Raw genomic sequence first — 25,997 nt, 5'->3', positions numbered from 1 at the left:
TCATAAAAAAACAAGGCAAACAGTCCCCATAAAAGGATCAGCCCTGCTGCGTCCTGCCCGTCAAGATGCCACAGAGAATGCGCTTTGTTGCTTGGCCCCGGGAACAAGGAAGCCACAGCCTTCCTTGTACTAGCTCTAGGGGCTTTGTTGGGGGGAACAGACCCAGAACATTCTGCACACCCCACACGCCTACCTGATCTCCTGACTGCACTCTGGGGGGCAGCCCCAGAACCTGAAAACTGTTCTCATGTGCTCACCCCCCCACCCTGAGTCACTGCATTCCCTCCTCACCCCCTCCTCCTCCAGCTGCCTCCCCCCACCTGCAAGTTGAGCTCTTAACTCCACTTGCATGTCCTTAAAGGAATTTCATAAAAATATTAATCTCCTTCCACTTCTTCATTAAAAACCCAAAAGTTTCCCTCAGAAGCTCGGATAAATTGACGGTACAATATGCAAAGTATGGTAAATATTTATACCTTAAAGAAAAACATCACTTTTACTCAGATCCAAGAGAATAATACCACAGCCATTTGATATTATATTTTTGAATATTCATTCACTAGAAATACATGACTACCCATAAAATTGGTTCCATTCTGTGTTCTCCTTGAACTGTCCATTCTAGAATTCCCACAGAAACTTATTCTAATATGTTTTATGTTTAAACTCCTTTATGAATAATCCTATTATATTTATCAGTAGCAAATTGTACTGTCATTTTATTATCAATGTGTGATTGATTAAATTAACAATACAATAATTTTTCATCTATTTTAAGCATAAAAAGTAGCATTTCTTTGGGAATACACCAGTTAATGAATGACATGCATTACTGATTATTAGAAAGACACTAGGTTTAGTATTGATTTTATTACTATTTTTTACTTTTTATAGATTTTTATTACAGATATTTTATTTATGTTAAGAAAGTTAACATAAACAAGGAAATGGTAAGGGAAATTGTTTTGTTACAGCGATATCTCTCACTCATACTTAGTTATACACCAAATATCACCACTATCAAAAATCGCTTGATAGAAACTGTTTAAATTGTATTGGAAACGAGGAGTTAGAATCCACTAGACCTGTAAACAGAAAGCCACTGGCTTTGTCTACACCTGCACCAGTGCTTGGGACTCCTTCCTCGATTTGGTGCTCTGGAGGTTTTTGTGTTACTTATTTTTGTTTTCTGGTTTTGTTGGTGTTGTTGGTTTCTTCCTTTTTTTTAGATATTCAGGTAAATTTGTATTGAAACATGTAAACAGAAAGCGCACAAATTGATATTATACAGTTAAGTACACTTTTATGTAATAAACACACCCCCACCTGACCAGCAACCACATCGAGAACTAGAACTGCACACACACTCTCGCCACCAGGCGCACCCCCTCCCCTCCCCAGCACGCACACTTCAGTCAAGGGGAGCACGGACGTGAACCAACTTCTAATGACATTAAGGACCGTCTAAACGCTATAGATGGTGGGACCTGTTTTGAACCCCATGTGAGTGGAGTCACGCGCTCTTTTACTTCTGACTTCAGTATTATGCTTTTGAAATTAACCCATGTTAAGCCATGGAGCTAGAGTGCTTATTTGTATTTCTACATTATGATCCATTGTATAAATATATACGATCAATGTATCCATTCCTTACTGATGGCCATTGGGGTTGTCTCACACTTTTGGCTTTTACAAACTGCAGCTCTGAGCATGTCCTTAGATGAATATCCTTACGCAAACCTGTAGGTATATTTCTAGGGAGGAACTACTGGCTCATAAGATATTTTCAGCTTTAGGACACGCTACCAAACGTTTTCCCAAAGATAATGTGTCAACTTACCACCTTTACCAGCAATGTAGTAGAGTTCCAGTGACTTAACATTTCTGTTGATGCCAGGTCTCCTGTCTTTTTATTTTATAAAGTTATACATTCTGATGTGGGATGTAGTGGCATCTATTTAATATTCTGCATTTTTCTCACTGGAACTCTTTAAACAATCTTTGTTTGATACACATTCTTCAAATATCTTTACCCTTTTTAAGTTTGCCTTTATCAGGCTCTTAAACATACGTTTTGAAGAATAAAAGTACTGAAACTTAATGTAGTCCAATATATCTACTTTTTCCTCTGTTATCAGGTTTTTTTGTGAGCTTGCAAAGTCTTTACCTGACCCAGGCTCATGCAGGTGGGCTGGTGGAAAAGTGGAAGCTGTATTTTCATAGAAGCTTTATGTTCCACCTTTCACCTTTAGCCTATCATCATCTTGCCTTGATTTTGCCTATGCTGTGGGGCGGGGATCCAGATTCACTTTCCCATATGAATATCCAGTTGAGCCATTTACTGAAAAGATCTCTGTCTTTTCCCTCATTGGACTGCAGTGTCACCTTTGTCAAAATATCAACCAATATTGTCGTGGGCTCTGTGTTCTCTGCCATTGGTCTGTTTTCCCTTGGACCAACACCACCCCACTTTAAACCCTGTGCCTGTATAATAAAACCAGGTGTCAGGTGCACTGTGGAAATGCGTTGTTTGTGAGTCAGGCCTCTCTTTGTGAAGAAGTTTGAGAAGGATTGAGAGGAGGCACGCCCTGTGCTGGAGAGTCTGCTCTGGCAGCTGGATCTGAAGGAAGAGTGAATATGGAGGTTTAGGGTTTGGAAATAGGTCTCCTTTCACTTTCCCCTCTGACAGATCCTGGAAACAACTTGCATACCTTAGGGTTACGCTTCCCCGGTTTGAGGTCACTGTAGACAAGGCTCTGGAGAGTCTAGCCTCTGCCACCTGCCAAGACACAACTGCTGTGACTCTCCCCTCCACACCTGTTCCACCAGGTGCACTGCCGGGTGCCCCCTGCTTCCCGCACCCAGCTCTCTTTCGGGGGAGCACCCTTCCTTCCTCCAGTATGTCACACACTCAATCTTAAGTCATATATTACAGCCAACTGTTCTTGACTGGATCAATGAGAGACTCAACATGCTCACAGTGAAGGCTTTCTCTGAAAGGATGCTCTCGGGCAGAAGCCCCGTATGAGCCCAGAGGACTGTGGCTTCTGCTGTGCATGTATGTGAGCGGGAGAAAGCATGGTACATGCACCAGGACCCCATACACACGCACACACACACACACGAGGACAGAATCCCGGGATTCCCTGGAACGTGGGCTTCAGACCTCAGTGGCGAAAGGAAAACAAGAGGGAAGCACGTGAGGAGGGTTGATGGGGTGTCTGCGGCCAGTGAGACTACAGATGCCTTCTTCTTCCTTTTTTTACTCTTTTCTGTAGTTTCCAGGTTTTCTACACATTATTAATGGCCAGAGCAAAACCAATCAAGTGATGGCCTGATGACCACAGAGAGCATTGTATTTCAAAAACGAATAATACATTTTAAAACTAAAAAATAAATTTTAAAAAATAGGCTGGAAAAAAGTGAAAGTTGAAAAAAATTTTTTTCAGAACAAAACTTGAAACAGTTAAACTAAATGCCAGTGAAACAATCTGCTGCCTGTGACACAAAAATATATGTATATACACACATCACACACCTATGTACCTACACACACATATGTAAACACACATACATATACACATACAAATTATGTATCTATATATCTATATTGATTATATAAATACAACACATAAATATAAAAGATTACATAAATCAGTGCATACAAGTTTAACAGGGGATTATTTAGGAAAACTGGAGTGCTTCTGTTGGATTCTTATTTTTTAAAATTTCTTCCCACAACATCAATACTTTGAGGGGAAAAAAAAAGAAAAGAGAACAAAAACCCAGGCTGTAGGAGGAAAGCAGGTATATACCACACTTAGGGAGCTGCGATGAGTGTGTACATAGAACTGAATATTTTACTTGATAGAGACATTTTCATTTCATGACATCAGACATAACAGAATAAGGCAAACCTGAAAAAGGAGTGGAATGATAGACTACATGAGGCTGAGCGAGAACCAGAGCAGAGATTCAAGGGGGTCATCACAGGAGGAAGACGGGAATGCGCGGGGGCCGCCGGGGAGGGGGCAGGGCCCTGGAAGCTGCATCTGCAGGGCTCTTGCTCTGTCCAGGGCCGGCCCTGCCCCTCAGACGCAGCCGCAGTGATCGTGTGCGCCTCCCTCAGGACTCACAAAGGCAAAGCTGAGTTACAGTCAGAGGCAGCAAAGCAGCCTGCATGCCACTGCGCTGACAGTTTAGAGAAAACACTTCATTCTTCCTAACAAAAACCTCTCCCACTACAATTCGGGGTTTTCCCCGTGCACCTGCCCAGTTGCCTGAAGTCACGGGTGGCTACTAGTACTGCTGCTTCCACCGACTTGTATTTGTTTAGTGTTTTCAAAAATAAACACCCTGGGACTTCCCTGGTGGCACGGTGGTTAAGAATCTGCCTGCCAATGCAGGGGACACGGGTTCGAGCTCTGGTCCGGGAAGATCCCACGTGCCGCGGAGCAGCTGAGCCCGTGAGCCACAACTACTGAAGCCCGTGCGCCTAGAGCCCGTGCTCCGCAACAAGAGAAGCCACCGCAATGAGAAGCCCGCGCACCGCAATGAAGACCCAACGCAGCCAAAAATAAATACATAAATAAATTTATAAAAAAATAAAAATAAACACCCTTTTCACATTGCATGTATAAATGTATATGTAATTTTACACTGAGTGACCCTCACAACAATATGGGGAGAGAGAGCATGGGCGGTCCTGTTACTTGTATTTCATGGAGCAGCCAGTAAGCTGGGCGCCCCCCACGGTTAGAACCCCGACCTGTGCATCTCTGAGGCTGCCATTTCCTCCGCAGCTTGACAACCGCACTTATTCTGTGCATGACTAAAACAACTGGCACCAATGAAATCAGTGAGAACTCTGGGCACACCAATATATACATAATGACAATTCTTAAAGAATGTTTTAGAATATTGGTCCATCTGGAAAATGTAGCAAAAGAAAGCATTTTGTTTACATAAATGTTATAGACCAGTACTTATGACAGTTATAAGTGAATCAATTGCCAGGTCCAGGGCAGTGAAATTAAATGCTCTCCATAACAAGCAGGTTTAACCGAGTTGATAGAGAGTGGTCCACCTGCCAGTTTACCTCACATTCCTTCCTTTCTTAAAACAGAAATATAGATTATCTTCTATCACCTTAAAAAAAAAAAACAAAAACAACTCTTCTGGAATAATTTTCTTCTATTTCAGAAAATTCAAGAGAAGATGTGCGGACGACCACTCCCAAGTCACATGGTTAACAGAATTAAGGGCTGACACGGGTGACGCAGTTTTGTATTAAAAATCCCTAAATACTCCTCCTCAAATCAGACCTACTGAAAGCACAGACAATAAAGTTTCTGTGCAGAAAGGATGCAGTTTCTCTATCTTGTGAATGTTTCAAAGACAACACAAAGTATTTCACATTTTACTTGAGAGAGGTTGGCTTTTCATTTTCCCGTGAGTGATCCAGATTTATTAGAGTCATCCCGTCAGTAGCGAACCAGACAGGCTAACGGTTGTTTTGTATAAGATATTCAGACAATGACAGCATTGCCACCATAAATAAAGCCCTTTGGCCTCCCCTCTCATAAATTACAGATACTGCTCATAAATCTTCTGTGATATTCTAATCAGCCCCAAGATGCAGGGATGCAATTGTCTTTTCTTTGTAATGCAGATATTCCCCCATCACACTCAATGTGGGTAAGTGCTTTTTATCACCAAGTTTAGTTCAAGCACATTTAATTAGATTGATAAAATTATGATCTGACGCCATTGGAGTAAAATGATTTAGCCAGCCTCAGAACTACTTGCATTCACAACCTAGTGGAGCTTTCAGTGTGCCATTAACATCTGTATCACTGGCTGCGGAAGGGCACAGCTAGCCTTAGTTCTGGTGCATCAGAAGCAGAAGAACAAGCTGCTTTGGCTCCGGTAAATAAGGAGCATGAAGTGGGGAAACCCAGGGTACCGTGCTGACTTAAACGCACTCCATGCCATCTAACTTCAGCAAGCATTCCCTGTGAGGAAATGCTTCCACAGAGGCTCCGTTGAGATCAGGCTGGGTTGAGATCCTGGAATTCTTAAAGCTAAACATTCTTTTTAAATGAATGTTTTTACCTCAGAGCTTAGCCAAATGATTAGCATGATTAGCTATGAGTTATTTAGAATAAGAGTAGGTGGATGGATAGAGCTTGAAGTAAACTTCTAGGGTGTAACTTACAGGCTCACCTGAGAGACATCAGCATTTCAGAGGCACAGACTTAAAAAGTCAGGAGCCTTTAGAACTCCTGGTTCCTTCTCCTCCAAGATTCTTGACTGAACCTAGACTCTCGTAACACTTATATTCTCAGCGTCCTGGAATTTCCAGATTTCTACTTATTCTTGTGATGACTACCTTTTCCACTTGTGAAGTTTCCAAGCCCTTATGAGATGGGACATATTTTTCTGCCCTGGGCTCCTTGTCATTTTGCTACTGTGGTCAGACAATAAATATACACTATCAGAGTCAGACCACGGGACATTGAAATAGCGAACTGATGCCTAAACACCAGCCATGAAACCTCATTTCAACAAGAAAACAAGACACATATTGAAGTAACCTCATCCACTTAGTGATACTAAGTGGCAAATATTGTTCAGAATTTTTTTGCAAATTCTATAATCTAGGTTCCATAAGAAATCTATTTCTAAAATTACATAATTTGGCTGATTTTATAATTACACAAAATGAGTCTAAACCAAGCCCTGGAAAGGATGAAAACAGTACTTCCAATCCGAGTGTGTGTGTGTCTGTAGAAAGAGAATGAGAGAGGGAATCCCACAGTGATCTTGCCTTTCTGACTTGGGGGCGTTTTCGGAACTAAGTTCACTGCAAGTAGCTTTAGTTCATTACATCTTCGTTCAAACTAATAATAAATGGTCTTCCAAGGGGTCTTAAAGAGGAGGGGCCTCCACGCAGCTCTTGTCCCCAGAGACCACGGCCCTGCACTGAGCAGCTGTCAGGTGCTTGGCAAGAAGAATCAACAAGAAAAAGAGGGAGAGAAAATTAAGTAACGTCAGACCACGTTACAGAGAGTCTCACTCATTCATTCATTCTTTCAGTCTACAAATATTTATAAAGTTCCACCCATGAACCAGAGTTACGCCTACCCTTGAGCAGCTTACATCTGTTAGAGATTAAACGTGGAGAGGGGTAACTCACACAGTCCTGTGCTTAGGGGCCGTAAAGAACCTCAGTACCACAAACGCTGTATTTACCGTTCTTCAAGTGTTCTGTTCAAACTTCACTTCCTCATATTTATCAGGGAGCCAAGGGGAGCCCTCAGTTCACAATTCTAACTAAAATACAAAAAGCTGGACGAACTCGTGTTCAATCTTTGGAAGTGAAATAAAATAAAAGAGACGGAAAGATTATATAGTTGGCCCTGAAAATAATGGGCCAAAAACACATCTGAAATGACAGAATCTGGGTCCTTTAAATAGCTTAACTCCCCCAAAGCACTACAATCCCAAAAGACGTAAAAAGTTTGCACAATTGTGATCTACAGCCTTAAAACACTTTGTCCCCACAGAACATACAACAGTGAGGTTTGTCACCGTCTGATGCTCCCAGAAAGCGGCCTCTGCTGGCAGGCCGAGTCCTCACCCTGTGCAGAGCAGCACAAGCCCACCCTGCAAAGTGCTGCCTCGGACGGCCAGGAGGTGGACCCGGCCAGCACTCACCAAGCCGCTCACCGCTTCGTGGGGCTCGTGCGGCACCCGGAACCCATGAGCACCTGACCCCGGGGTGGGTGGGCATCCAGCTGCCCACTCCGTTCCCCGGGCACAGGAGCAGATCTCAGCAGGCTGGGGACAGAGCTGGACGGCGCGGAGGGGCACTTCCCCTTGGGTCACCCGCCCGTCTTGCCGGCTGAGGAATTAAACCACCCTTTGGTCTGGGCTGTATTTTCATAGCTGATCGCAGCCTTGGAAGACAGAGGTAAGTGTCTCACATCTCACACTTATTTTTGAGCTTTAATATATACTTTCAGAAACGCATTTGTAGTTTGCACGATGACTATGCATTTAGATCGGGGTGGCCTGGCCTTCCTTCATCAGCTTTGCTAACATCTTAACTGAAATCTCTTGTCAACGCACGGTACAGGCAAGAAGGACCCTTTACAGCAGTTGCACGTGCAGGACACAGTGGTCAAGCACCACGGGGCCGGCAGCAGAGGGCCTGACTCTGGCATGGGCCTCCCTGCAGCCCTGGGTGGTCACTCACGCCTCTGGTCAGTAGCTCCCACCTACGGGATGGCAATAATGACAGTGCTTCAAGTTTGTTACAGGGACTCAAAGGTGGAACCCATGTGAAATGCTCTGCACAATGCCTGGCACAGAGAGAAACTCAACAACGCTGGTGCATAACTGGGCCCGTAACACTGTGGTTTAACAATATGATTTATGATTAAATGACGCTGGTCCAGGTGTTAAATGAAAAGAATAACCTGAACTATACCATGAACACAGAAATAGTTAATAAAGAAACGTAAGTACCGTAAGGCCACTTTTTGAGGGACTAAGGGGATAAATATATATCCCCAACATTTTTATAATATTATAATACAAACACACATATATGCATGCACATATAAAAATATGTATGTGTATAATTTACTTATATATGTATGCACATGTACATGTGTATTATATATGATTATATGTATAAATATATTACATGTAGATGAGTACAGACGTACATATGTGTAAATAGATAATTTATGTGCAATCTTAGATGTTCTATGATTGGGCTATTTACAGGTTATATAAACCTATTTCATATTATTTTAACTTGCTCCTTCTTTCCTGAAATGTATACACATTGCATTTAATCACTTAAAAGTACCCATGGAGCCCAGGGCATAGTAGGTCCTTAATAAATTATTAATGACAAACTTGCTTCTCTAATACCTTTAACTGAAAAAGAAAAAAGCCTCTACGTATTGGGATTTCAACGTTGATTTTGTTTGTTGTTGGAAGGTGATCTTAATGGTTTTCTTTTCTCCTGAATGCAGAGGACGTGATACATATCTACTCATCATTTGTCCAACTAGTAGACCTGGGACATTCGTACCAATAACTCTCCCTTGCTTTATTATGGCTCTAGCATGAATCATATCTTCAATGATCCAAATCCAGTCTCAGTAAATAATTAAAATGAAAAGAAATGAGGCTCAAACATCTGCCTTGGAGATTTGTATGACTGTGGGCCATATGCAAACTGAAACAGTTATTTATTACAACCTTCATTTTAGTAAACCCAAGGGTGAAATGAGCTAAGTTTATTTACCATTTACATTTACTACTTATCAAAGCTGAAGTGTTTCTTATCTCTTGAGGTTCAGTGTACTGATCTACATATTATTCAGTTGGTAAAGAAACTTATAAAACTGTCATACCAACATAGGAATTGGCCTTTGGGAAATATACATCTGAGAATTTAATAGTAACCAAATTTTTTGACTCAGAGGTAAAGTTTTATGCTTACTCGGCTCAATTTCTTTAATTTAAATTAAGTGAAAAAAACAACTCCCCCTCAAAAAATTAAATGGATGTTTCCAGGCTTTGAACACCAGGGAATTTTAATGAACTGTCCATTTCTTCCTTTTATAAAGTCTAATAAACAATGGGGAAAATATTTGAAAGTTTAAGATGATACTCAGAAAATTTAAGGTCGATTTCCCATTTTATTATAAATGTTATATTTTCCTGTCCTACTGAACAAGTAGCAGTCAGTATCAAAAAAGGTTTTAAAATGTAAATTGATTTTTCCCATTTAACAATCATTTAACTGAATATACTATAAATTTCTCAGACTGGGAACCTCATTTGTATGTAAAAAGCAATTTTGTTATTTAATTTTTTTCACTATAACTTTAAAGCTGTTGTACATCTAGATGTGCATTTAAAACAGAAAAAAATCAAATATATGTATAAATTAATCCACCTTACATGCTATAATATTATGCTTTTTGTAAACATGAAGTAGTGCTCTTAATTGATGTAACATTTGCCTTTGAACTGACAAAGGCCTCTCATTCCTGATTTTTCCAGAAAATTTTAGACATAAATATACATTGTCTTTGAAATCATTTGGTTCTGCTACAATCCTCAAACAAAAGGTGACCCCCTCCCCTACCATCAGCTATTGAATACTTTTTGGAATGAATTACATGCTAGATTAAAGATGCACCTTTTTTTTTCTGTCTCTGGTCTCAGTTTTATAACATATAAGACTTACAGATCATGAGAGAAATCAATTCCAAGAGGCAGAACAGCATAGAGATTAGGAAAAGGGCTCTCTGCTCGGGTTTCCTGGAACCAAATCCTGACTTGGTGACTCTGTCTGTGAGTCTGGCCACCTTAACACCTCTCTTCCTGGTTTGCAACTAAGTGATGTGATACCACAACTGCATTCCTCGTAAGGATTAAATGGGTTAATTTGTGTAAGGCTTTGGGAATCCAGCCTGGAAGATACAGGGGTCCAAGACTAGTCTTACATGAGCTCTCATCCATATGGTGTGAGCACCAGACTCATCCACAAGCTGGGTCACGTTCCCAGGTGGACTCTCCATAATATCTGCCTTTTGGAGAAGTGAGTTCAAAATAAAGAGTTTGCGAATTTTATCTTTATCACCATGAGAACTCTTGGGAGGATTTAGGCAGCGAAGTGTCATGTTGTGATTTCCATATGCTTAAAGATGAGTCGGCTGCTGTGTGAGAGGAGATTGTGGAGGGAGATGAATGGGGGTCACTTCACGGGTGTGGGTGGAGGTGACTTGGCGTGCATGGAAGTGGGACGGGAGGAGGAGAGGCAGTGAGGAGGGGCTGAGGGAGTGTCCAGACTGCTGTCCTGAGCTCCATCCCCCCGCCGGGATGTGGGTAGCCCAGAGCGCCCTCAGACGCACAGCCTGGCTTCTGCTCCCGTGCTCTCCTCTGTGTTCTCTTTTGCCCCAGTCTCTGGCATTTCTCAGAGCTGCGGGGACTCTCATATACCCTCTCCTTACACTAACCCCACTGATCATGAAATCTCTTTAATACTTAAACTACCTCTTTGTGGGCTAGTGGAATGCAGAGCCTTGGCTCACGCTCCACCACAGTGCAGCGCACCCCTAGGCAGGTCCTGGCAACGTCACAACCACTGCGCTTTCACGACGCCCAAAGCACTGGGACCCAACCAAACGATCACCGCACAGCTTTACCGGTGGCAGCAGGGGACCTCCAACAGGGCACTTGGGCTATAACCAAACACTTCTCCAGATGCTTTTATGACGTGACCAATCAAATGTATTTGGTTGCAAATTGTGAATTTTGTATATCTCAGTTACTTACTTTGTATTAAGTCAGTAAGATGAAGAAAACAATACCTTCTCCAGAGGACTACTATTATCATTGAATGATGTAACACAGACAAATGTTTAGAGTTACCGCTCAGAAAGGTGGTTCTGATTATCGCTTTCATCCCACCAGACCAAGCTCAGTCTCTGTGGCAGCGCCGTCTCCTCCATAAAGACTGACCCCCGTCCAGGCACACTCGTTACTTCCTCTGTGTCTGTCACCTCTCCCCACAGTGTTTACATCAGGCCATCTGTCTAAGGCCCCGTGCAGATGACCAGGCGGATGTCCTGGCAGAGCAGGGATGAGTTAGGGCGTGTGCAGTCCTCCCGCTAAGAGCAACTCCCTGGTCGCCCTGTGCCCAGAGGAGAGACCTCACACACTTTACTGGTGGAATCCAAGACACGTTGTCTGCTTCCCTCTCTCTGAAACTCTGCTCCTCTCTTTCTCTACCCTCAAATCAGGACTTAAAAAGCTATGCTGTGCTTCTGTTTTCTCATAATTGTCACATAGTTAACCCTTGTGTTGAATTTCTATGACGCCAATCCACTTATTGGCCGATGTAAACCACCTGCTTTGGAATTCTGGAGACCAGGCTCCAGATGGTAAATAAGCATATGAAAAGATGTTCCACATCAAATGTCACTAGGGAAATGCAAACTAAAACAAGGAGATACCACTACACATCTATGAGAAGGACCAAAATCCAGAGCACTGACAACAGCAAATGCTGGTGAAGATGTGGAGCAACGGGAACTCTCATCACTGCTCGTGGGGATGCAGGAGGTGCAGCCCCGTTGGAAGACGGTTTGGCAGTTTCTCACAAAACTAAACATACTCTTGTCATATAATCCAGCAATCATGCTCCTTGGTATTTACCGAAAGGATTTGAAAACTTATGTCCACAAAAACCTATACACAGATGTTTACAGCAGCTTTATTCATAACTGCCAAAACTCTGAAGCAACCAAGATGTCACTCAGCAGGTAAATGGATACAAACGGTGGTTCATATGACAATGGAATATTATTCAGCTAAAAAATAAATGAGCTATCAGGCCATGAAAAGACATGACAAAACCTTAAATGCATATTACTAAGTGAAAGAAGCCAATCTGAAAAGGCTACTGTGTGATTCTAACTATACGACAGTCTGGAAAAGGCAAAACTATAGAGACAGTAAAAAGATTAGTGGTTGCCAGGAGTTGAGGGGTAGGGATTGTCTCAACAGTGCCTTACTGACTCTCAGGAATGCAATAATTATTTGCAAAAAAGAAAAAAATAGATTAAAATGACGGCAAGGAAAATAAAAAGTATGGAGGAAAGTCGGTTATTTTTTGTAAACAATTATATGTTCATACCTAAAATGTTCAAATAATTTTAACATGACCAAAACACTATACACAAAAAAGTCAATAAATTAATATTATAATAGAAGCCCATGAGATCTATTTTGCAAATATCTTAAGAGCAAAAATATTGTATATGTAGAAATACTACATAGTTTTCAATTTTTAGAAACTAGGTAGTTAGATTATTTCCAATTTGAGGCAGTTTTGTATAGCAGCAATGAAACTCTTGGTATAAACTGTGTCTGTGGGCATGTACGTGTGTGTGTGTGTGTGTGTGTGTGTGTCAACTTTTGTTCTTTTTGGCTCTGTGTTATGGACTTTATTATTTTTTAAGACGAGTTTGAGAATGAACCCAAATTTTGACCCTTTTAAGAATATTATTATATACTGTAAATAGCTTTCCAGAAAACTTACCCCACTTCACAAATCAGTGATATATTTATTGAGCATCAGTGTGTTATGCAGAGCAGGTGATAAAAAAATAGACCATGCATTGCCTTGAACCTCACGGAACTTACAGTGAGATGGGAGATGCAGAGGAAGCTCATGTTGAATTACGTTTTAATGTTTTGTGTAGAGTGCTTAATGTCTCAATATCCTCTTGATTGCATCCCTCCAAGTTGAAAATGGCAGCACAGTCAGGATTTGCTGTGTAGATTTCATGGTCTAGGTGCTGATGGAACCAGCATGATTCCATATGACTCACCTTCAAGACTGCAGAGCTTATGGTAAATGGTCAGAGTGGCTGATATGGAATAAATTGGCGTTAACATGACCACACTGCCAGAGACGAGCCCTCACACGCTGTGGGAGAGGATCTCGCACTTTGGAGCCTAGAGTTCTCAGCAGCACATTCCATTCCTCTTTAAATCTGCAAAGACGGGCATGAGCGTTAGAACACTTACGTTTACACGTTGGGGGCTTCCCCCTGTTACTCCACAATCCATCTTCTTGACACACAGCTGTAGCCTGTTGACCGGTGTCCAGCTTAAAGCCCTCGTTACATTCATAGGTCACTTTACTATCCAACGTGAACTCATTCCCCGTGAATGAACCGTTTCCTGGGGACTCCGGGATTCCACAGGACACAGCTGAAAAGAAATGAAGCAAGCACAGGGTTATTCTGACAGACGTTATGAAATTTTCTTCTTTTCTTTTTCTATTTTTCATCTCAAAGATGTATAAAAACTGTTAGATATTTGCATTTCTCACGTGTGTCATAAGTATGCACATTTCCAAAGTTGTAAGGGTCTTAAGAGTGAATGAGAAACAATGGAAAATGGGTCAAAATACAGTATCTTTACATTTATTATTCCAGAAGGTATGTCTGACGGCTCTCACGCAGTTTAATCACATGGACACGCCTTATCATATGGCCGTGGTCAAGAGAACAGTGTGATGCATTCTACTTTATTTAATACTAGAAAGAAAGCATAGAATAATATCTTTACCATCACAAATGTATCACCATATTGACCCCTTGGTTTCGAGACTTCATATGAATCAGAGTAAAGAATCACCCACCTCAGGTCTCAAAAACCTCCCCCAGCTTAAGTCTTCCCGTCCACCAACTCGCCAAAGACTCATTTTCCTTAAAGCATGAGGAAATTCTATTAAACGGTAAATATTACCTTAGCTAAGAGCATCAAAGCATCCATTGTCATAAAATGTATTAGTTATAAATTATCTGTCAGAAAGCAGGTCTGCGGAACTAAGGAATTAAGGGGAGGTCTTAGAACAGAAGGCTTGGTCCTACAGAGATACGCAGGCTAGCTTTTATGTGAAAGGTCAGGCAAGAAAGGGGTATGAATGAAAAAGAAATTTTTAAAAACTAGTAAGATGGAGGGAGAGGTCAATATGAGCACTTCCTTCTTAAATTTACTAGCTCTGATCCAGACTTATCTGTTATGAGACAAACAAACAAACAAAAACAATTCTCAAGTTAAATAGGTTACAGTAAGGAACACAGAGTAATGCAAGGGGATAAGAAGGAATTCCCAATAACACTCTCAATTCAGGTGCTCTTGTCAAAGGGAAGCTCTGCAATCACTAAATTAAGGATCTTCTTTTACTCAATCAAAACCTAAGATATTACGGATTTTAAATCATCATAGGTTTTAAATTTAGATTATTTAGAGATTTTCCCACAGATTACAATGAGAATACACACACAGTACGATAAAGCTGGAAGGACTGGTTGAAAGAGTTTACATAAAAATACAATTTACAGGTGAGGAAGAGAAAGATAAAATGACTTGCCTGGGTTAGCACAGCGACTTTGTTGAAAACCTGGGGCCAGGGACTTCCCTGGTGGTGCAGTGGTTAAGAACCTGCCTGCCAATGCAGGGGACATGGGTTTGAGCCCTGGTCCGGGAAGATCCCACATGCCGTGGAGCAACTAAGCCCATGCTCCACAACTACTGAGCCTGCACTCTAGAGCCCGCGAGCCACAACTACTGAGCCTATGCTCTAGATCCCGCAAGCCACAACTACTGAAGCCCGCGCGCCTAGAGCCCATGCTCCACAACAAGAGAAGCCACCATAATGAGAAGCCCGCGCACCGCAATGAAGAGTAGCCCCCGCTCGCCGCAACTAGAGAAAGCCTGAGTGCAGCAAAGAAGACCCAATGCAGCCAAAAATAGATAAGTAAATAAATTTATAAAAAACAACAACAACAACAAGAAAAAGTAACACCTAGGGCCGGAGCACAGACCTGATTCCCAAGTGAGACCACCTTCTGCTCTACAGGAGCCCAGGCCACCTGTGGTTCAGTGTGAGTTTTTTGGTTGTCGTCTTTGTTATTTTTTCTTTATCAAAATCTTCAATGAATGCAATGGGAAATTATCAGAGGAGTAAAAGAAAATGTAGTGCTGATAAAAATCAAACTTCTGGGAAAATCCAAGCTCTAAAATTTCTCTTGTGCTTAAATTTATGATCAGCTATTTCAACCGTCTGAAATATACATAGTGTGTGTGTGTGTGTGAGTGTGTGTGTGTGTGTGTGAGTGGGTGTGTGTGAAGCATAATAAAAATTTGCAAATGGAAAACAAAAAAACATGGACATATGGACATCATTTTGGACAAAGTATTGAAAATAACTGAATTATAACCTTTGGCTTTCCAAAGCCGCTGCTTTGCCAAGGCAATGTATCAGTGTGAAGGCTGCTAAGTATTTTGCAAAATGTTCAGCTCAAATTACTGAATGTAGTAAATGTCCTTTACGATCAAGATCTCAGAGTATTGCCAATATCTTGTCTCCTCACCATTTTCTCTGAGATTTCGCTCTAATAATCATTTGTTCGATCTCGCAAACCTTAATTTCTCTGCCACTCACTGAAGCGTGCCCAGCGTCCTGCTTCCTTACAATTCTCATCTGAGGAGAACACCAAATGAAATGACATTTCTCTGGCAGGTTAAATGGAAAAGATGACATTCATTCTACAAGCACATAGGAAACCCTACCTTGAAAGGATTCAGACCCAGGAGGCCAAAACAGAACAGCTTTATAACTACTTCTGTTAAATCTGGAAGCTTATTGCACAAGTGAACCCTGATTCCCAGGACTTAAGAAGGTCCCACTTCATGTTGTCTGATCAACAACTGGGAATCTTTTTTGGCCTCGAGCTGTAGGTTTTAGACCCTAGAGTGTCCTAACATCAGGCTATGTGGCAGAGCTCAAAACAGAGGTTGGCACTCTATTAAAAATGGAATTCTTACACTTCTGATTCAATGAAGAATAGATGGAACAATTCTCATAGACTTATAAATTTAGGCTTATGGGATGAAGGCAGTTTTCTGCTAAAATCCAGTATTCATTCATCTATTCATTCATTCCAGAAATTCTGCATGATAACTATTACATGGCAGATATTCCTTAGATAATTTTTTAATGTCAGTTAGTTAAATGTATACAACTTTCAAAACCTGGAGAATTTTCTTACTTTTGGCATAGCTAAAGGGGGTAAAATTTCTTGTGTTTTTGTTTGTTTTGTTTTTTATTGTACTAACATAGCTTTATATTGTCTGGCAACCCAGACTAATGATCACATACTCATATCATGAAATTTACCTTCTGTTTGAGTGCACAGGTTTTAAAGTCAGACATCTGAATCAGCTCTAGCCTCTGGCATTAGCCAGCTCCATGACTTGAGTTACTTAATGACTTGTCTCATTGCTCTCAGGTTAATAATACTCACCCCAAAGGTAATTGTGACGACTGCATGAAATAATGTGTACAAAACCATTAGCACTGTATTGACACCATGTAGGCACTCAGTAAATGACAATATATTAACTTTATATGCATGCGTCTATACACACACATAATTTATACTTATTTCTTTTGTAAATAAAGATATGAGTTACAAGGAACAACTCCTTTTAATATATTTGTTAAAAGAGAGCAAAATGCAAATCAGAAGGAAGCTGGTTTATTTCCATTACATATCTCATGAGAGAGTTGTCATTTTGGTTTCAAATAAATGGAAGAGACACTCCAATTTCCATTGTTGCAGGCTCCTTTAGTAGTACAAAATCCATGTGGGATTTTTTCTTTTCATATTTAAGGCCATAAAAGGAGCAATTTTTCTTGTCTCTGCAAGTTTAAAACACTTCTCTTATTGTTTCGTACTTCTTTCAAATACTTGTTCTCTGCAACTTACAATGGCTCCTTCTTTCTGCTGCCCCTCAGGCTCCAATGCCTCACCAGTTGCTTTGTTTTTCTTTTTCTTTTTTTTTGTTTTCCCTTCAAAATCTCAGTGATTCCTGGGCTTGAACTATGGCCTTAGACTTGTGATTCTCATATCTTGACATCCATGTTATCACCAGCTGCCTACTGAATTTCCACTTGGGCTCTGCCCACGCCTCAAGCCAGATTTGTGCATATCCTAGGTTGGTAGCTGTCCCTCACACAGCTGTCCTGACAGACTGCCTCAGTAAACCGTTCTCCCAGTAATTCGGTAAGTCGAGCGAGATCCTTTGATTCAGCAGGAAGTAGGAGGGTTCTTTCCTCCTACTGCTCTCATGTGGTTGACTGACAATCACTGTCTGAATATTTAGAAGTTTACTTCACACTCTCTGCTTTTTTCTCATTTCCCATTACCAGTATCCTAGTTCGCATCCCCGTTACTTCAAAATGGTCTATCTTTCTGTTATCTGGACCCCACTCGGAGGGCTAGGGCAAACCCAGAGGAAGGCCACCCATAATAGTAAAAAACAGGGAAGAGAATGTGTCCTGAAGCAGGGTTTCCTGTGGCCTGGGTTAAGGTAAGAGGCATGGTAGGTAATAAGGTCTGAAATGGGGCATCCAGGAGGTAATCCAGTAGGTACCCAGATCATAATCAAAAAGACAGAGCCGAACATCAAATATGACAGGAGCATCGCCACATATGAAGGACCTCTGATCAGCTCTGGAGCTGGAGGGATGGACAGCAGATGAAATGCACGGTAAAGAAGAGGACGTGGTGAGAGGTGCAGAATGGGATCTGAGCTGCAAGAGAAAACGGCAACCCTCTCTCACACTCTGCCTCAGGTGCATGGAAGGAAAAAGCCAGTTTCCCAAATGGTGGCCTGTGAATTGCTGAGGGGTCTTAAGTATACAGTGCAAGCATAAGAGAATTTCTGATTAAGACTTATATGTATATATGTGTGCCTTTATATATGTATGTGCACATATAGTCAAAAATTATGAGAATATTCTAGATTGTCTAGATTACTATCTATTATTGGGTTCTACTATATATCAGGGCCTGCATTTGCTCTTGTATTTATAATCATGTTGGAGCCAAGTAATTTGTTATAATCTAAGGAGAAAAATACCAGAGGCAGATAATATAGAAATCATGGGCCTGCTTCTAGTGAAAGCCAAATGACTTTACAGCAGGTAATAAAAATATAAGCTATATAGTTGTTCATATGGTGAAAATGATAAAAAGGTTGATTCTTTATATATGTATGTATGTGTGTGTGTGTGTGTGTGTGTGTGTGTGTGTGTGTATATATATATATATATATGTATGTATGTATATGGATATACCTACATACAAACACTACAGAGTAGTATCCATTAGTAACATATCACTTTTCAAGTAATAATTGAGTTTAAGAAAAACATTATCAGGCTTCCGTGGTGGCTCAGTGGTTAAGAATCTGCCTGCCAATGCAGGGGACACGGGTTTCAGTCCTGGTCGGGGAAGATCCCACATGCTGTGGAGCAACTAAGCCCCTGCACCACAGCTACTGAGCCCGTGCTCTAGAGCCCATGAGCCACAACTACTGAGCCCACGCGCTGCAACCACTGAAGCCTGCGCGCCCTAGAGCCCGTGCTCTGCAGCAAGAGAAGCCACTGCGATAAGAAGCCCACGCACTGCAACGAAGAGTAGCTCCTGCTCGCCGCAACTAGAGAAAGCCCACGTGCAGCAACAAAGACTCAATGCAGCCAAAAATAAATAAGTAAATAAATAAATAAATAATTTTTAAAAAAAACCATTATCATCCAACTGGTTAAATTATTTTCTAACTTGAATTTTACAGGTTTTATATGCATTTAATTTTCAAATACAAACGTATAAGCATAATATGTTTGTGTATGTTTAATAACAGTATAATAATTCAATTCAAAACTAGGCACGTGAAAATATTTTATAAAATACTGATTTAAAAGATACATAAATGATGTGGGTTTGTATTGTATATGTACATATATCTATGTATGTATGTGTGAGATGTACATACAATCATGTATGAAACAATATCTACATCTTACTTTACATAGGACTTACAGTTTATATATCATTTTCACACCATGCTTTTTCATTCATTATTCACCACAAGCCTATTAGGTAAGAGACCTTATTCTATTTTCTTACTGATAAAGATACAGATGCTAGATTTTTTTTATTTGTCCCAAGTTTAACACTCACTAACTCAAAGACTGAGGTCTCAAACCCATGTCTGCTGAATTTAGATAGAATCTTCTACTGCATTTCAGTAGATTCCTAGACCATTATAATTGTCTATTTTCAATTTTATACCTGCCAGATTAGGCTTCATTACTGTTTTCATAACTTTATGCTCATTTTAAAACTATACAGTAGTTTCCTATTTCCTATAACATTAAACTTAAACTACTTTTTTTGGCTTTCAAGGCCAACCAAAATCTCCTTCTGAGTCCCCATAATTCTCCATTCCCCCCAAAACTGAGCTGTGTGTGGCCAGCTGACCCTAAGTACCCACTCCCCCTGGCTGGCTCACCCTCACTTCCTTGCCTTAGTTTTTTGGTGTCTTTCCAACAAATGCCCTCCCTCATCTGTGCCTATTTAAGCCCAAGATAGCAGATTGGTTTCATTCCGTGTGTCTTACTCTGATTGGTAGTATTACTGGGTGGAAGAGTTTTTTTTTTTTTTTTTTTAAACTTAGCAAGTATTTATCTGAAGTAAAGTCCTGCTTCCCAGAGACATGGGAATGCAGTTTCTGCAGCTGTCTGTGTAAGTATTACCTTGGGCACAGCCTTCTTAAAATTACTAGTAACTTTGAAATAAATATCAATAGGGCTTCAGCAGTGCCTTCTGGTGTCCATGGCATCAGATTATCACCAAGATGCCTCTTCTTGGGTGGATGTTCAACATATACACATATTCTGTGATGGTAACATTTCACTATCGACTTTCTTGAAACAGAAAATTACAGCTTTGTTTTCCAGAAATACGCACTTTTTTGGTACTAACTGCTGTCAAATGGGTTAATTGCCGAATAAAAGTACTAAAATTAAACATGAAATATATGGTTGTGGATTAACCATGCAGTAAATCCCAAACCTCTAGCAAGAGCATTTGTACCCGTGTTTCTTTAAAGTATGTATGAATCCCAGGGATGTTGATAACATGCGTATTCTGAATCCACAGATCTGGGATGGGGTTTGAGGCTGCTTCTCTAACGAGCCGTATGGTCTCAGAGGATGAAGGGTTCAGACCATCCTAAATGCTCCCTGGAAGGCTGTTAAGGCTTCCAGTCGGAATGCACTTGGTTTTTATCATCAAGCGCCTTCCCGGACAGGGAGGTGTTGTGCTGGGTATGGAAACGCCTGAGGAAAGACGGATGTGTTGTGGATGGTTTTCTTCCCGCTCACCCTGCGCTGGCTGAGAATTCTGTCCCCATTTAAATGAGACTCTGGCAGATCTGCAAGTGCAAGAGGAGGCCTGCTAAGCCTATGGGAGCCCATTTTAAAGCAGCCACTAATAACAACAACCAGGAATAACAGTAACAGTTCGTTAAGATGTAAAGTAAAGAGAAAAATACAAAGCAGCCTAAGAAGCCAGCACACCACACAAAGAGAAATGCTGTCCTTGATAAATAAGATACATATTCCCTCAAATAGGAAGCTTTGCTTTTGTTACAAGGAGATCCTTGCACTTCCTCCCAAGCTGCTCTCTACAACGACACGTGCTTTTAAAGCAAAACCTCGGGACATTCTCCGTTAATAATTTATGAAAAATGATCTTTGGATTAGTAGTTCTTGAGTTTCAGCCCCAAATCTGTAACCTATGATCTGTATGACCCAGAGCATATACCTTAAAAATCTTTGATCCTCAATTTCCTCATTTGTATAAAGAAGGGCAAACTCAAAGTGCTTTTTGAGAAATTTAAAATCTACAAAGTGCTTTGCTCTTTAAATAAAGTTCATTACCAAATGAAAATGGACTCACCCATAATTTGAACATGACCATATCCATCCACTCATTCATTCATTCATTTTATCTACTCTGCTAATCTCTGTCTTATAACTGGTGCATTGAGACCACTTACAGTTATTGTAATTATTAATATGTTAAGACTTATGTCTGCCATTTTAATTTTTTGTTTCTGTTTTCTTTTCCTGCCTTCCTGTGGGTTACTTGAACATTTTTTGAACTTCATTTTGGTTTATCTCCAGTAGTTATTTTTTGGCATATCTCTTTGTATAGCTTTTCTCAGTCATTGTTTTAGGTATTAACTATATGTACACAACTTCTCGTCTATTATTGTCGATATTTTACCAGTTTGAGGGATGTGTAGAAATCTTACATTCTTTTATATCCCTTTATCCTCCCCTATTAATAATATCTTTTAATTATGTTTTTCTGTATACACTGAGAACTACATTAGATAATGTTATAATTTTTGCTGCTGTTGTCAAACACAATTTAGAATACTCAAAAAGAAAATGAGAAAGTCCATTGTATTTACCCATACTTTTGCTCTTTTGTGTTCTTTTCTCCTTCCTGATGCTCTAAGTTTATTATATTTTTTGTTGTTGTGTGTTTAGAGAATTTCTTTTAGCCTTGCTTCTAACGTAGGTCTGCTGGCAACAAATTCTCTTAGTTTTTCAGCATTTGGTAATGTCTGGATTTCCCCTTCATTCCTGAAGGGTATTTTTGCTAACTATAGAATTCTGGATTGATTGTTCTTTCCTTTCAGCACTTGAAGAATGTTGTTTTAGTTCCTTTTGACCACCACGTTTTTGATGGGAAATCTACTGTAATTTAGATCTTATTTTCCTATAGGTAATCCATTGTTTCTGTCTGGATACTTTCAAGATTTGTTTTCTTGCCTTTAGTTTTCAGAAGTTTGACTATCTTGTGCCTTGGTATGCATTCCTTTGAGTTTCTGGTATTTGGGATTCACTTAACTTTTTGAATCTGTTAGGTCCACATATTTTGCCAAATTTGAGAAGTTCTCAGCCATTTTTCCTCAAGTTTTTTTCAGGCTCTCCTGCTTTCTCCTTTCCTTCTGGGACTCTGATGACACAAACGTTAGGTCTTTTGTTTTAGTCTCACATTCTCTGAAGTTCTTTTTTTCCTTTTGTTTTGTTTCCAAGTATATTTTCTTTTTGTTGTTCAAAGTGTAATTTTTATTTTTCTATCTTCAAATTCACTGGTACTTTCCCCTGTCTTCTTCATTCAGCTCTTGAGTCCACCTACCAAGCTTTTAATTTCAGTTGTATTTTTTAGTTCTACTCATTCCATTTGGTTTCTCTTCATATCTTCTATTTCTTTGCTGAGACTTTCTATTTTCTAGTTGATTCTGCAGGCTCATAACTTCTCATGGAAGCATGTCTATGAAGGCTGCTTTAACATCTTGGCCAGAGAGTTCTAGCATCTGTGTCATCTGGCATTGGCTTCCATTGTCTCATCTATTTAGTTTGTTATCCGCCACTTTCTTGGTATGGTAGGTGATTTTGCATTAGCACCTGGGCATTTTGGGTATTACGTTATAAGGCTCTGGCTCTTATTTAAATCTTGTGTTTTGCTAGACCCTGCCTGACGTTGCTCCAGTTGGTGAAGGGAGCTTCAACCTCCTTCCTGCCAGGTAGCAGTGATAGTCCAGGAGGGTGGGGTCCTTGCTGGGCAGGGTGGGAATTCAGACTCTCCTCCAGGTCAACATCACTACTTCCCTGGCTGTGAGAGGGAGGAGGTGCCTCTGCAGGGCTCTGACAAAACTGACAAAACATTTTCTGTCTTGTCTGACTGCCCTTTCCTGGTCTTTTGGCAGGAAGAGCAGGTTTTTATTGGGGATTTTTGTCTATTTCCATTGGTGTTTCAAGGACTGTCTTCTCAAGCATCCATTCAGGAACATTTGAGGTAGAAAAGAGAACCCAGGGAACTCACCACTGAGTCATTCTTTTGGTTCTGAGGTGCCTGAGCCATTCTACCACCACCTCTCCACCTTTCAGAGTTTTCATATATATATATTATATGATGTCCAGGGATACTTGTTGTACTTAGGAGGTGAAATAGAGAAAAGTATATCTATTCCATGTTCATAGACGTGGAAGTCAGAACCTCCTTTTAGAAATGATTCTGAGGCTGAACAAGAAAGGGTTCTGTGATAGATTGGTGATGTCTGTCATAGCAAAGAATTTTAGAATTTGTCACCATGTACCCTGTTATAGCTGAACATTTGCCATCTATTCCACTTATATGTGCACATCTTACCTGAGTGGTGCCCACGTTACTAATGGTATAAAATCCTTATAGGACAGAACATGTTATACATCTTTTCACCCTTCCCACTGTCTTAAATATCATAGTGCTTAATAAATACTTTATTTCTAGGAAATGGAAAAAATTATATCATAAAAGGTAGCTGTTTAAAGTTCTTAAAAAATTATCATGACAATTTCAGTATTTACGTAGATTTGTTTTAAGTAAATTTTGATTTACTTAGGTCATAATTTGAACAACAAAGGGTAAGGAAACCTTTCACCTTAAGCTTATTAAGTTTAAATATTATATTTTAATTTTGAATATTTTAATTGACTATATTATTTTGATGAAAATTATAAATCTAAAATTTATGGTCTGGAACTCTATCTGAAATTCTATGTAGTTATTTTTAAGAAATGCCTTCTTTGATGCATTTAAATTAAAATTAACCCAAACTTCAGAATGGTTTCTAATGAGACAAAGGTAAGCAAAAAGGACATCTTCCAAATTATTGATTGCCAGCACATTGATTCCATTCCACATGTGATCATTTTCCAACCCCTTCAATTTTGTGTAAACTGAGAAGCAAAATCTAATCCTACTTGACATACATGATGTAAAGCAAAAATTGACTATTTTTCTCATAATCATGTCTATGAAATTGTGTTTGGTATTGTGTCTAACACAATCTACATGCATTTTCTCAGTTAATCTTCTTGGTTCTCTAGTCAGATAAGATTATTGCAGAAAAAGGAACGTATGACTCAAAGAGCTTAAATAATTTGCCTAAGTTCACATAATTAATAAATGGTGGAACCAAATTCAAATCCTAATATGAATGTATCACAACCAATATACTATCTACAACTGCAGCTCATTGGGGTAGAAAGCTTTTGAAGTACTTTCCAAGTTTAGAATCTTTTGATTCTATTCAATCATGTTCAAGAAAAAACATTATTGATATTGTCTTTTGGAAAGTACCCAATGGGAGAAAAAAAAAGGATTTATTTACTATGATTTAGCAAGAAAATCAACAGCATGATACTCAGGAAAGAGAGTTAACTTGCTCATGATAAAATATATAGATCCTGTGAAATTTGTAGGATTGTATTTTAAATAAGTCTTTCTTTAGAACCATTAATATAGCTACTTATAATAGAGCTATGTTTAGATGAAGAATAATCCTGCAGTTTCTACATGTTTTCCTACATATCAGGAAAGTAAACTTGTCTGCATGCTCTAATAACATATAATTATTCAGCCATATATTCAGATAGTTATATCTACACAATTATAAAGCAAACTTAATTTGGTTGAAGTTCTAAATGAACTCAGCCATGCTTTGTGATAGATTTTAGGTTATGGCAAATGGCCATTTTGTTCATGACATAGCATATATGACATTGAATCTCTTCCTGAGAAGAAATACCCTCCAATTTGATCATCTTTAACTTTATCTAACTTGAGCATTACTGCACTTCAGTGAGATCGATAAAGTAGAAATAATTACTCAATATATTCTGCATGCTGATGAGCTGACAGAGCTTTTGGAGAAACGGACTTTAGAATCAGTCCCTTTATAGAACATTTAGGATAATTTTCACTTTGGGCAAATAGCTCTACATAAACAATCTCATATTGTTCATTGGGAGGCTTTGGGACATATCTAAGAGATATTTTGCACATCCTGCCAATCAAACAACAAGTACAATTTGTTACTTTATTCACTTGACAGATTTTTATGGTCAGCTATGTGCCAGGCCCCATGCTGTGCATGGTGTGAAGGATGGTGGTTAAACCAACCTTGTCCTTTCCCTCTTGAACCTTATAGTCAACCAGGGAGGGAGTCATGAGACAAATAAGCTCCCAAATATATAATTATATTGTAAAAACTGTAACTAGTGTCACGAAGGTTCAGAACAAGGTGCTGAAACAAAGGGGAAAATAAGGATCGCTATTTAAATTAAGGCAGAAGGGCCCAGGAAAGGTCTCCCTATTGAAGCACCAGCCCTCAGGCCAGTGGCCCTGACTAGCACCATTCTTTAGAGGATGAAGCCAGGTGAGGCAAAAAAGTGCAGGTGAAATCCTGGGGAGTGGGCAAGGCTGGCATAGTGAACGGTTGGTCGGAAGGATGGTTGGGAGGGAGTCAGAGAACACGTTATTAGTGGTGAAGAGTTTGGACTCCATGCTGGGTCCTCCAGGACATCCTGCAAAGGATGAGCTGGGCAATGACACAAGCCCATTTGTGTTTCGGTCAGATCATCCTGACTACTGTCCCCAGGATGAGTTGAGAGGTGGTCAGGGAAAACCTCTTGT

General features: G+C 40.0%; 1 protein-coding gene across 1 annotated transcript in view; it reads right to left on the bottom strand.

Annotated features, from left to right (window-relative positions):
• The window catches only part of CSMD1 (CUB and Sushi multiple domains 1), a 1,821,295-nt gene that overhangs the window by 66,422 nt on the left and 1,728,876 nt on the right, over positions 1 to 25,997 (bottom strand). Inside the window, exon 50 of the mRNA XM_059909813.1 lies at positions 13,627 to 13,812. Coding sequence (XP_059765796.1) covers positions 13,627 to 13,812 — 186 coding nt within the window. The remainder of the gene's footprint in view (positions 1 to 13,626; positions 13,813 to 25,997) is intronic.

Source organism: Balaenoptera ricei, chromosome 21 (genome assembly GCF_028023285.1).
Source record: "Balaenoptera ricei isolate mBalRic1 chromosome 21, mBalRic1.hap2, whole genome shotgun sequence".
Taxonomy (NCBI): domain Eukaryota; kingdom Metazoa; phylum Chordata; class Mammalia; order Artiodactyla; family Balaenopteridae; genus Balaenoptera; species Balaenoptera ricei.
The sequence above is the reverse complement of the archived record's forward strand: the minus strand, read 5'-3'. Positions and strand labels throughout refer to the sequence as shown.